Genomic DNA, 13,205 nt, shown 5'->3' on the forward strand with positions numbered 1-13,205 from the left:
TTGTTGTATCTTTCTTGAAAAAATATTTGTAGATTTTATCTTTGCTATAGCATTAATGAAAAAAAAAACAGATTTTATATATTTATTTTTTGACATTTCCCTTTTGCCTCAATCTTCAAGGTGAATCCCATTAGATAAGTCCCTGAGTTTCTCGTCTTGAAAGGCTATTTCAGTTTCCATTTAGTAACACTTCTGTCCTGCCATGCTTGAATATCCTCTCCCCAGGTATCACCACTGCCTACTGCTTGCATTTCCTGAAGTTGAGGAGGATATAACCATTGTGAAGTACTCTCCCATTGAGAAGACCGTCTACAATAATATTCTTCTGTGACCCACTGCAGATACTAAATACCAATATCCGCTCTAATTTGATGAAGCCCTACCAAGAGAATGTAGTAGAATTTGTACTTCGTTTTCCTGAGTGGCAACTCTACCATATAGCTAACATTGTATCTGAAGTTGTTGTTTTTCATTTGATCTTCAACCTGTGGGTTCAGATCCAACTCGGCCATATTCTGCAGCTCTAGGACCCAAAAATCTGAGCTCCTCCCCTACCCATAATGTCCTGTTCTCCCGTTAGATCTCATTTGGCATGTTTTCATCAGGATTAGGATCTTCTGAGCTCCATTGGGTTATTGTGAGTGTTTCTTCAACATTTTTTTCTTCTACTTTTTTTCTCACTGTTAGATTACTTTCCAATGTTTCCCTTCTCTCTTTCCTATTCTGTACAACTCTCTGGTCTAGTTTCACATTTGGTACCGTTCTGCCCCTCAAATCCATCCTTTCCCTCCTTTATGAAAAAAAAAAAAAAATCCTTTCTATCCTTTTTTTTTTTTTTTTTTTTTTTTGTTTTTGCTTTCTTCTTTGAACCTTTCATTATGTCAGAGAAACCAGCTGGTTTTAAAAAGTGTGCTGTGTGTGGGCACAAGATTCCTCTGTCAGATGCCCACACAGAGTGTGTTGTGTACTTAGGGCTTGCTCATTTGGATTCCTCCTGTGTCGTGTACTGGCTTTAACCCAGCATACTCATTGATAGGAGGAGAGAATAAACTCTGTAGGGGCCTGTTCCCTTCTGCAGCTTCTTCCGCTTGTGTGACTCCCCTTCCAAAAAGCATAAAGAGAATAAACAGTCCCTGGACAGAACTCTTGCCTGGTGAGCGTCCTCAGAAACCTGCCAAGCCATCAGATCCAAAGAACTCTGGTCTAATTGTCTGTGAGTATTCTCAGCTGCTGTCTCCAAGGTTCTCCCTGGAGCTGTTTAACTTAAGGCCAAAATCGCCTTTATTACAGTCTTCAGGCCACCTTCTGTGGCATCTTCTGTCAGGTCCTCTCAAAGCTTACCAAAGCCAAGGTTGACAGGATACTGATGAAGTTTCTCAAGACACAGATTCAGCTGGGGGTTTTGCCTGCTCTGTCTCCTGTTGGATCAGTGAGCCATCAGCCTCCATTTGTTCCCATCTCTCCTCCTAAGATTTGACCCCCGGCTTTGGAATTGTCAGGTCCGAGGATCCCTGGAGTTAAAACATCTGAGCCTACAGGTACTGTTACCTAGACTACAATGGTTGCTCTGAGTAGTACTGCCCTGACATTCTGAGAGAGGGGTGACTCTCACAGTCTGGTCTGAAGATTGGATGTCACCAAAGTTTTCTGAGCTAATTATTCCCCTTGGAGTCTCAGCACGTGACAGCTCAGCTCTGACTCCCCTCAGATCCAGGAGTGGCAGAAGCACGCAGGGCTTCTCCTCTGATAGTTTTATCTCCAGAAGATGTGCCCTTGGATTGCCATTCGCCCTTGTCATTTGAATTGTTGGAGAGGGTTTTCTCCCACCTAGGAGAGCCCAATCCCTCCTCAGAAGACTCTTGTGGGTGAGTCACCCTTCTGTCCCCTCCCAGACAGCAGCAGAGAACAGCTTCCAGGTCACTTCCCATTTGGAGCACCCTTAGTCTTCCGATACTTCCCTAGAGCACCCCAGTGAGGAGATCCAGCGCAAGCATGCATGCAGATGGAGGCACTTGGATTCCCCCCTGCAATTCCTCACTGAGGACAGTGATTTGTATGAAGGGGAGGGGTCTCCAAGATCCCACCTGAGGATGGTCTCCTTTGGCAACATAATGGAAATCCTGCAGCAGAAGATTGGCTGGTCTGCCCAAACCCTAACCCTGAAGAATCTGTGTTCCTAGAAGTCTTTGGGTCAGGCCCATGGTACATCTTGGGTGTCATCCCTGTGGACCCCCCTCACTGATCTGATCTCCCACAGGGCATGGAAATGCTGGTCACAGACCCCATTCCAAAATGCCTGGAGAAAATCCTTAGTGCCCTATTCGAGTAAGGGTGTCAGAGTTGACAACCATGGTGGTTGCAACAGCCACCAAGAAGGAGCTGCCCCTGGAAAGCTCCTCTGTCCACCCCTCTAACAAGGAGTCCAGGGCAGTAGACAGGTTTGGTAAGTGGGTGTACGCTTAAGCGACCTTTGCACTGCGAGTACTGAACTACCTGGCACATGTGACTAGACTAGAGAGAGACCTGGTGAAGGAGCTCTCTAGTTCTACCCCAGGGTCCATGTCTGCAGAGGAACAGAAGACCTTTTCCTCCAGCATTGCCACTCTTCTTTCTATAGCTAATGCATCCATGAGGCAGAAGGTGCCTCACTGGCAACCAGTTCAGGCATTGCTATAAAGCGCCACACCTGGATGTGGCTTTATGATTTCATGGAACCCTTCAAGGTGTCATTCACGAATGCTCCTTTCGACAGATCTTCTTTGTTTGGTCCTATGGTTAGAAAGACACTCTCCCAGAGTGAGAAGGATGGAAAGACCATGTCTGCTGCCAGAATCTGTTTTGCCATCCTTTCAATGGTTCGCCTCCAGGAATGGGCATGGTGGTAAAAAGTTGTGGATGTTCGTGTTTCACTGTTGCAGTCCTAACTAATGGGTTATCTTGCTCCCGGTAGCCCTCGATTGGTCAGAATACCAAAGATAAGTAAAAATGACATCGGCTGCCATCCGTTGTAAAGGACGTCTGCTTCTGATACAAAAGGAGGCAACCAACATCACTTCCTCAGTCTTCCTTGCCACGGTGCCCGAAGCAGAAGCTTTTCATGCACCAGTGCTGGTCGGCAGATTACCTTGTTTGGTTTCTGACTACAAGAGTTGAAGTCTACTACAGCTAAGTACCCCGTTTGGGATCCTTTTTTCTTGCCTTAATGAAGGTCAGAAAAGGTTAATAATTGCCTTACCTGTGGAAAGCAGATTCCCCATAGAGATTTTTATTCCTATTGCATTATCTGTTTAGGCCTTGACCACGACGTTCCCAATTGTAATCTTTGTGCCTCCTTTAATCCGTGTACTATCAGTCGTTGGGCTAAGATTTTGGCTAGGCATTTTGGACTTTGGCATAAGTTTGTTGGTATGGAGTCAGCCGGTCTTCAGGCTTCGGATATTCCGAAACAGCATAAGGACAAGGACCATGACAGGCCTCAGAAAACTAAGTCCTCTGATGAGGTTAAGTTGGTCAGGAGCCAGTGAGATGCTTTTTGCAGTCCAGAGATGCACAACCGCAGGCCTTGACTGAGGAGTCCCTTAGGCCTCCATTTTGTCTTCTGACCTGTTGCTGGTTGCCTCTTCTGCTGGAGCCGGTACCGCTAAGCTGACTCTGGAGTCCGAGGCCTCCATTTTGCACTCTGACAGCAAACTTCTTCCTTTGACTCCTGCTGTTCCTTCGGTGGTTGCCAGGTCTCCAGAGTCCTTCAGGCATGCAGGTAAACCTTCCATTCGTAAGCCTGTGAAAAGGCAGGCTCCAGTTCCTTCTAGTTCTCCTCAATCCCAAAAGGTTAGAATGGCTAATGATTTGTTAACTCTTATTAGGGGTTCAGCCTCATCCTCCTAAAAGGAGTAGGGATGTTTCTCCTGAGGTTTTGTCCTGTTCTGGATCTGATTCTTCCAGCATTTCTGTTGATGAAGAGGAATTTTCTCAGGCTTTTTCCTCCCTTTGAGGATTCAGATGCAGAGGAGTTCATCCCTTCAGCCTCTCCTCCAGAGGATTTCTCTTTTGGTGACACTGTAAATACCCTCAGGGAACATTTTAAATGGGAAAGCCAGGATTATCCCAATCTAAGAAACGGATTAGGGAGTTGCTGGATTTACCTCAGCATAAGCCTCTTGCTATTCCCCCTGTGTTGGAAGTTGTTGATGTTTTTCTGAAAAATTCCTGGTCTCCAAATTCAGTTCCTCCTGCTCCCAGGAAACCTGACAGGTACTGCAGAGTCCCTGATTCTCATCTGTTTCTTTTCAGGAACCCGTTGGTAGATCCGGAGGTTATTTCTCAGGGCCCTAAAGGATTTAAGGCCACTGTTACCAGGAATCCTGTTCCTTTGGACAGGGAATCTAGGAACCTAGATAGGTGGGGCAAGAAAAGTTTATACCTCTACCACCCTAGCTATTAGGGCTACCAATTGCCTTTTTCATATGCTGAAGTACCAGCAGCACACTTTGGAGGCTATTAAGTCTAAGATAGCAACTGTACCTCTTTTGGCAGAGAGTAAAGACATGCATGATTTACTGACTTCAGCCACTCTGGTCAATAAGCATTTTTTTGCATTGTGGTTTTGATATCCTTGAGGCCTCCAGTAGTGCTACGGCTACTGGATCTGTTATTAGAAGGCATGCTTGGCTTAGAGAACAGCCTCTTCCAGAACCTGTCAAGGCTAAGCTTTTTGATGTACTTTTGCATAAAGACCATCTTTTTGGCAACAAAGCTGAGGAGGTACTTAAGATGGAGGATAAGGCCAAGTCCATGCAAACTGTTAAGGATTTTCTGCAAGTTCAACCCCCCTGCTTTAGCAGGAATTACCCTTCCAAGAGTTGGACCTTTCCTGATACCAGCAGACAGAACTGTTCCAGGACTAGGGGTTATTAATCTTCTAGGAGGCAGGCAGCTACCCCTCAAAGGTCTAGGTGGTGGCAGGCTTCCACTTTTAAGGTGGGAAGCACCAAGCCTGCATCTCAATCAAAACACTCTCAATGACTTTTTTCAACTTATGCCTGTTCTTGCTTGACTGGAGAGTCCTTTAGGGGGAAAGTTGGCCCTTTTTTCAGATGTCTGGGCCTCTATCACCGACAGCAAATGGGTGCTCAGAATGGTGTCCCTGGGGTACAAGTTTTCTTTCTGCACCTTTCCAGCTCCCAAGGGATTCCCAGATGTTGTTCCAAACCAAAGGGCAGAAGTATAAAAACAAATGTTGACTGTTTAATCTGGGAGCAATAGAATCTGTTCTTGCTCAGCAGGTAGGCCATGGCTTTTATTCCAGGCTTTTCCTAGTTCCAAAAAAAGTCATCTGGCGTCGTATCCTAGATCTTTCCATTCTGAACTCTTTTTTAGTAATTCCAAAGTGCAAAATGCTCTCACACTGCATCAACTACCAATGCTAGAAAAGGATTCCTGGCTGGTAACCTTGGATCTCAAAGAGGCTTATCTGCACATCCCTATCAGGGAAAGTTGCAGGCAGTATCTTTGTTTCTGAGTGGGCAAGCAACATTACCAATTCTCTGTGCGCGCTTTGGCTTCTCTACTTCTCCCAGAGTATTCACAAAGTGCCTGGCCCCAGTCATTGCTTTTTGCAGGCAGAAGAAAATTCAGATTTACCCATACTTTGGTTTGGAATTCGTAAAGAGACTTCACTCTTCCCTGGGTTACACTCTTAACGAGAAAAAATCAAAAATGGTACCATCCAAGGAGATAACATTCTTGGGAGCAAGTCTGAACACAGCTGCCCAGATGATATATCTCACCCAGGAGAAGCAGGCAACTCTTTCAGTTTACTTCAAGGACTTGGCAAGCCGGTCCCAGGTCCCTGCAAGGAAATACCTGCAAGCTCTGGGATTCATGGCATCTTGTATTCTCATGATTCCATATGCAAGACTGCATATGAGGAAAATGCAATGTTACCTCAAGAACATTTGGTGTCAGCACACACAGGACCTGGATATGATGACCCTCTGCTTCCATCTCTGCAGACGGAGTTTCTATGGTGGGCAGCAGCCTGTCTATAAAACAAAGGCATGCCCTTTCGGACACTTCCTGCCACTCAAGTTCTAACTACAGATGCATCGGACTATGCCTGGTGAGCACACCTGGATGGCAGATGCATACAGGGACGTTGGAACACACAACAGATGCACCTGCACATAAATCTAAAGGAGTTGATAGCAGTTTAACAGGCCTTACTAGCTTTCAGGCATCTTCTTTCTCCAGGGACGCTGGTGTCAGAACAGACAACACCACAGTCATGTGGTACGTCAACAAGCAGGGAGGGACTCCCTCTTACCCCCTGTGCAGACAAAGCATGAATCTTTGGTCCATGGCAGCATCCCTGGAACTGCATCTCCTAGCTCAGTTTCTTCCAGGAAGGCTCAGTGTTTTGGTAGACCAGTTGAGCAGGCGAACCCTGGATCCTCACGAGTGGCAGCTGAACAGAGCAGTTTTTACAGAATCATCAGCGTTGGGGCACACCTCGGGTGGATCTTTTCTCCTCCGCAGACAACCATCTTCTCCCTCTCTTTCGCACCAGACAGCATCACAGCAGAGCCTGGAGAGTGAATGCTCTGTCCTTCCTTGGACATTGCTATCAGTTTACGCCTTCCCTCCTCTTCTACCCAGAGTATTCTTGAAGATCAGGTACGAACGACCAAGGACTATTCTCATAGCTCCGGACTGGCCCAGACAGCATTGGTATCAACTGCTTTGCAGTCTCTCCCAATTTCCTCCTTGGCATCTTCCTCTGAAGCCAGATCTTTTGATTAAGGAAGGGGGAATCATTCTGCATCTTCATCTTCAGTCCCTTCATTTGGCAGCATGGCTCATTGTATGACTCCTTCCTTATCTTCTTCCCTTTTCCAGCAGGTGGTTGATGTGCTGAGGGAGGCCAGAAGGCCTAGCACTACGAAGTCCTACGCTGGCAAATGGGAAAGGTTCTCTCATTGGCTGCAGGCTAGAGGGGAATCTTCTTCTCAGCCTACCCTGTTTCTTAGAGGTGCTTGCAACTTAAAACCTCCCAGAAGGGCACCTAGTCCAGCCTGGGATCTTAATTTTGTTCTAGAGAAACTCACTCTTCCTCCTTCTGAGCCAGCTGCCACTGCAGATTTAAAGTTACTCTCTTGGAAGACTTCCCTCCTCTTGGCTATAGCTTCAGCAAGGAGGATTTTGGAGCTGCAGGCTTTGATGGCTGTGGAGCCTTTTATTATTTTCCATACAGAGTCTCTGAGAACCAATCCCTCCTTTATGCCTAAGGTGGTTTCTAGCTTGACTGTTAATCAGTTCATACACCTTCCTACCTTCTTTCCTAATCCTCGAAATAGAGGTGAAAGGATCCTACATTCTCTTGATGTGCATAGACAGCTCAGGTTTTACCTGGACAGGACTAAAGACCTTCGGAAATCAGCACAGTTATTGGTCAGTTTTGCCCCCGGAGCTCAGGGCAAGGCTATTTCTAAGCAAACCATTTCCAAGTGGATTGCACATTGCATCACCTTTTGTTATTCTTTTCATGGCAAGGTTCCTCCTCAAGGGGTTAGGACCCACTCAACTAGAGCAGCTTCCACTTATGCAGCCTTTTTAAGGGGTGTCCCTACTAAAGATGTTTTGGAGGCTGCCACATGGTCTTCTGTTCACACTTTCACAAAACATTATAATTTGCCTCTGTTTTCCAGAGCCAGGGCAGGGTTTGCCACTGCTGTGTTGCAGGGCATTATCTCCAACCCTTGATTCGGTCATGTTCCTCCTCCCTTTTCTCTGGGCTTTGGTAATCAACCCATTAGTTAGGACTGCAACGGTGAAACACTATGAACATAGTACAGTTGTGTACATTTACCATAAGTGTAGATGTTAGAGTGTATTCACTGTTGCAGTCCTGGTTTCCCTCCCTCCTTCCCCCTTTTTGGTCCTCTCCTGTTCTCTTTTCCTGAGGTACAGGCTGAACTGGATATTATTTGCCAAATTTGCATTTGGTTTAGCCTTATTTCTGGGGGCTTCTGATTGTTATGGCAAGAAAGACTGAGGAAGTGATGTCTGTTATCTCTTTTTGTAATGGACACCCTGACGTCCTTTACAACCAACAACAGCCGATGTCATTTTTACTTACCTTTGGTATTCTGGCCAATTGAGGGCTACCGGGAGCCGGATAGCCCATTAGTTAGGACTACAACCGTGAATACACTCGAACATCTACATTTATGGTAAGTGTACACAACTGTACTTTCTGAAGTTCTCCAGGTCCTTTCCAGGAATCACAGGGAGATTTTTCCTTCGGGGGGGTCTGATGAACCAGGGGTCTCAAGATACTTTCTTGGACAGACCGAATCAGCGATCCTGAAGGATTGCCTGAATGCTCATCTCTGGAGGCAGTCGGGGGACATTTATGTCTACACCCAACAGCCTGGGAAGCCATCACAAGTGACCGTTGGATGTTAAACTTTATATCCAGAGGTTGTCACTCTTGTTTTCCAAAACCCACTGCGATCACGACCCTCCCCAATGTCCCATCCAATCAGAGGGAGGCCGTGGCATTAGAAATTTCAAAGCTGATTCCAAAAAGTCATCCAGGCCATCCCCCAAGACCAGTTCGGGTCAGGCATCTATTTCAGATTATTTTTAGTGTCGAAGAAAATGGGGCATCTCGGATCCATTTTAGATCTTACAACCCTGAACAAATCACTTGCCTCTTCAAAGTTCCAAATGGTCACAATTAAGTCCATTCTACCCTTCCTGCAGAAGCACAGTTGGATGTGCTCTGTAGACCTTCAGGATGCATACTATCACATGAAAATAAACAGGCTCTCCAGAAGGTTTCTCCACTTACGGCTGGGAGCTAACCATTACCAGTTCAGAGTACTCCCCTTTGGTCTCATTACAAATTGGACATTATATGAACAGGGCCTCCTCTGGTGGTTCTGTTGTCTGGATATCCCTCCATGAGGGCCTCCCAAGAGTTCTGTAGCTGGAGACTGTCCCACAGGTTGAAGATCAAATAAAAAACAAGAGCTTCAGCTAAAGAAGTTATGTACTTATCAATAATGTTCCATCTGAGATGCTGGTTTTTCACTTGTCTTCAGCCTTCTCTCCATCCCCCTTCCAAATTTGTAAGACCTGATGGATGTGGATACCCCTTTATCTGTTTGAGCTCCAGAAGTGCTCTCTTTCTCTACTATTTAGGGACATATATAATTAAAACTCTTCTGTTATAAATACTAGATAGATTGTGAGCAACAAACTCAACCTAAGGGGATGAAGGGAGTGGAAGGCATTATGGGTAGGGGAGAGCTCAGATTTTCAGATCCTAGAGCTGTAGTACATGGCTGAGTTGGATCCAATGTCGGATCTGAACCCACAGGTTGAAGACAAATTAAAAAAACAACTCTGATGTAACAGTATGGCAAGTACATAACTTATTTTTACCTTCTCCACAGCAATAAAAAGATTCTCTCACCTGCAACTTCTTTTTTTTTTTGGATAAACTCCAAGAAGCATAATTTTGTTTTGTTTTTTTTGTTTTTTTTTTGGGGGGGGGGGGGTGACTGTATATTTTTAAGCTGTAAGTGTCCTGTCAGAAAAGACCTTTTGCTGCTGTTTTGGCAGACAGAAATAAGGACCATTACCTTTGTCCAAGTGAGTGATATTGGGTTGTAGCTGACTTGTTTCAAACTTTTTATTGCTGTTGTGTCTGGTTAGATTCTCCTGTGTCATCCTGTGAACTCCCCAAACCAAGCTCTGGCTTCAGCGTATACTCCACAGTAAACGTCTTCTAGGAATCCATTTACCCTCCCATTAACCATAAATTACATTTTGAGGCCCTCATCCTATAGCTATAGATTAGGTAAAATGGTGAAAAACCTGTGGACTCTTGGAGTACTTGTCCGTACACAGAGAATGCAGGAAAAATCCTTATCGCACACCTACTTAAAGTGGTCTAGATGCTGCCTACACTATCTTAAGAGTATAGTTGAACATCTCCGTCAGACCGTTTGTGGCTGGTGGGTGGGTAGTCCTTAGCTGATTTACTCTCTACTGCTGACACAAAGGGTAGCAGGTCTGACATGGAGTTAGCACCTTTATCTGACAGCATTTCTCAAAGAAAGCCTACCTTGCTGAAAATGTTTGCCTTTGTCGCAGCAGCAGACAGGTTAGTGTGTGAGGATACCTAATAGCATAGGTTATAATCTTTAAGATACTTGATGTTTGGGGTATTGAGGCCCTACAGTGTCAAAGGCCACTCCCTGAAGTTGTTCCTTAGTAGCAGGCAAATGTACTAAAATAGCTTTGGCTTTGTCTCCTGCCTTGCAAACTTTTTGGTACTGCATACATAAGATTATAGTATCCCAGTAGTCTTTGGGCATTGTAAAAAGTGAAAAAAAAAAAAATCCAGAAATAGTCACTAGAAAGTTTGCATAAATTTTTATTTTTAATAAGCTGGAAGAAGGGATATAGTAGACACTACGGTAACACAAGTAGGCCTTTTAGGAAAATTCTCGCACCATTTTCCCTTTAGCTCCCATTCAGTAGTCCCTTCTCTCTCTACAGTAACTCTTTATGTAAGCAGACAGACTCCCCTTATCCTGAGCTGCATCTATCCTAGCCCTTTTTATGATCCTCCCCAGCTCCCAGTACAAAAAGTCCAGATTCAGGTTTGCTACTACCTAGTTCATTCCATGAAGTAGCTACATTACCAGCCTTTGTTGAAGGGTGGGTGTTAGCTTGTGCCCCTCATTTTTGGTTTCTAACATGCTTGTTTGGATGCATACAGGAGACTGCCTCATTAGAATACTTTCCTATAAAAAGTATCTGTTAGGATATCAAACCCCGTCATCTCCTTGCTCCCCTCTACCTCTTAACTGTTCTTTAAGTGGGGTTGTGTGGGGCAGCAAGATTTTCACATATTCAGACAAAAAATGTTTAGTTAAAACTACTCATAACAGAAGATGCTGTAGGATGAGCAGTTATATCAGAATGACAACACATTTATACATACTAAAGTTGGTGGGACTTCAGAAAGGCAGTGTTTTTTTTTTCTTCTTCTCCTTGGGAGGGGAAGGAGACATTTGACAGACAGTATCAACTAGAAAAAGGATGACTGCCTTCAGTGGGTAGAAACTCAAATGTTGTGAACACTGCTCCCAAAGAATCTCCTTAGACAGGCATGTTATGATGAGTGCTGTCTCGGAGCTCTAATTGTAGACTGTTGTATATTTGCTTTGCATATTCTCATTCATTTTCATAGAGTATATGAGATATATAAATATATAGGATATTTATTTTTATACATTCTGTGCCGTTTTTCTTTACATTGCCTTATGTATGCCTCAGTTTTCACTCTACTGATGCATCCTGCAGTGCTTAATTTTTAGGTAAAGGTGAAGTCTTGTTGCACTCTTCCCTGGCAGTGGTAACTCTTTTTGAAGTATTTTTTTGCAGTCCTACACACACACACACACACACACACACACGTATGTTTGACATGGTTACCAAAAATAATATACAAGTCAGGAAAGAGGAAGCACAAAAACAGATGCTAATGAGCTTGCTAGGATTGGTGGGATGTTCTTGTGTATTAAAACAGTTACAAGACGAACAGTTTTTTTTTTAATATATGTGTATTAGTTTTTTTTTTTAATATATGATGTGTACTTTTCTAGTACAGTAATGAATGCACTCTTTCTATTTTTTTTTTAAACAGGTGGCCCTCAGACATATGATCAAAATCATGTTATCCTCAATAAATTTGATGAGTCCCAGCTATCACAGCGGTGGGAGTTGGAAATACTTTAACCCTCCAAAAGCATTGATCATGGACACATTGAGCTTTTACTGTTGTATGCATGAGTGCCTTCTGCCTAATGGAACTTTGGGGGAGGAAACCTTGCAAGTCAAGAGTACAGATACTTACATGGGACAAAAAGGCAGCCTACGTATACGCTACATTTTTCCTATGATGGGTCTTCCAAAGGTGGCATCTCAGGTTACACAAAATGAAATGGTGTTGCGTAGATCTTCCTTCCATGTCTGTAAACAACCAAAGATTTATAAAGCTTTTTATGCTTTACAAAATATATTTAAATAACTGTTTTCATCACTGATGCAGTTAAAGCTGCAAATAAACAGTCTGACATGGGGTTTTGCAATACAGTAGTGTACAGATTTTTTTAATGTAGTAAGCATGTTATAAAATTGAACTGTATTCATTCTGAGCCTAAAGTAAACAGACTGGCAAATAGAAGCTAGGGATGGAGAAGAGCTGCTGTAGTTAAGACACAGCAGAAAACAAAAAGCGTCTGCCTATAAAAGTTTACGTACGGTCTGCTTAAAAAGAATATAAGCAGATACAAAAGGTCAAATTGAAGCTTGCAGTATTTGCCTTACTTTTACATAATGCAATCAGGAGTGCTTCACAGGATTTTGACATTTGCCTTTAGTCAAGAAAAAGGGTTTAGTGGTATTCCCTCCAAATCATTCTGAAAATTATGCACTTTTATATTAGTGTACTCCTTGGAATGTAAATTTAATGGCAGATTGAATATTACCGGTAGTTGAAACTGTACATTTTATTTTAATATCTGTAATAAATGGTGAGGAGTCCTCATTCTTACATGTATGTTACTTGCACATCTCTGGTTGGATTTTCATATGTGGAATTTTTTAGTTGTACTGCAACCTGTCAGACACGAATAACTGCCACTGATGAGTTGTGGATATCCAATTATTGATGTGCTGACTTACCAGTTTGTATAATAGTTATTACCTGCCCTTGTTTTAGTATCATAATATACTTCAAATGGCAACAAACTGCAACCAGAACATTTAAGTGTTCTTTTCTCAACTGAAGCCAGAAATTCAAAGTAGACAGCACAATAAGTAGCTATCCTGCCACAAAAATAAATATTGTTTGATTACTTTTATATAAATGTACATTTGCTTGTGTCACAAGTAATAATTCACTAAAGATGCTTAAAAAATAAAGACACACGGTAGCAGGTGTTTTTAAAAGTGGACATTCAGTTAGATCTTGTTGGCTAAAGATTTAATTTTTTAATAAATTACTGTTAATGTATGCAAAACTTTTACATTTAAGTGACTTAGAGTTTCTAAAATGCACCAAAGATTTTAGGTGACATTGTTTCAGCAACAGTCTACTGTGCCTACCACTTGTTAACCAATTCTGT

The 13,205-nt window shown here is 43.3% G+C and overlaps 1 protein-coding gene across 1 annotated transcript in view; it reads left to right on the plus strand.

The window, feature by feature from the left end:
* The window catches only part of LOC122796436, a 2,401,740-nt gene extending 2,388,799 nt beyond the window's left edge, over positions 1–12,941 (plus strand). The window contains exon 22 of the mRNA XM_044064908.1: positions 11,723–12,941. Within this exon, the coding sequence (XP_043920843.1) occupies positions 11,723–11,814 (92 nt within the window). The 3' untranslated portion in view covers positions 11,815–12,941. The remainder of the gene's footprint in view (positions 1–11,722) is intronic.
* The last annotated feature ends 264 nt before the right edge of the window (positions 12,942–13,205 follow it).

The sequence above is a fragment of the Protopterus annectens genome, chromosome 1.part0, assembly GCF_019279795.1.
Source record: "Protopterus annectens isolate FY-2018-M chromosome 1.part0, PAN1.0, whole genome shotgun sequence".
Classification (NCBI taxonomy): domain Eukaryota; kingdom Metazoa; phylum Chordata; order Ceratodontiformes; family Protopteridae; genus Protopterus; species Protopterus annectens.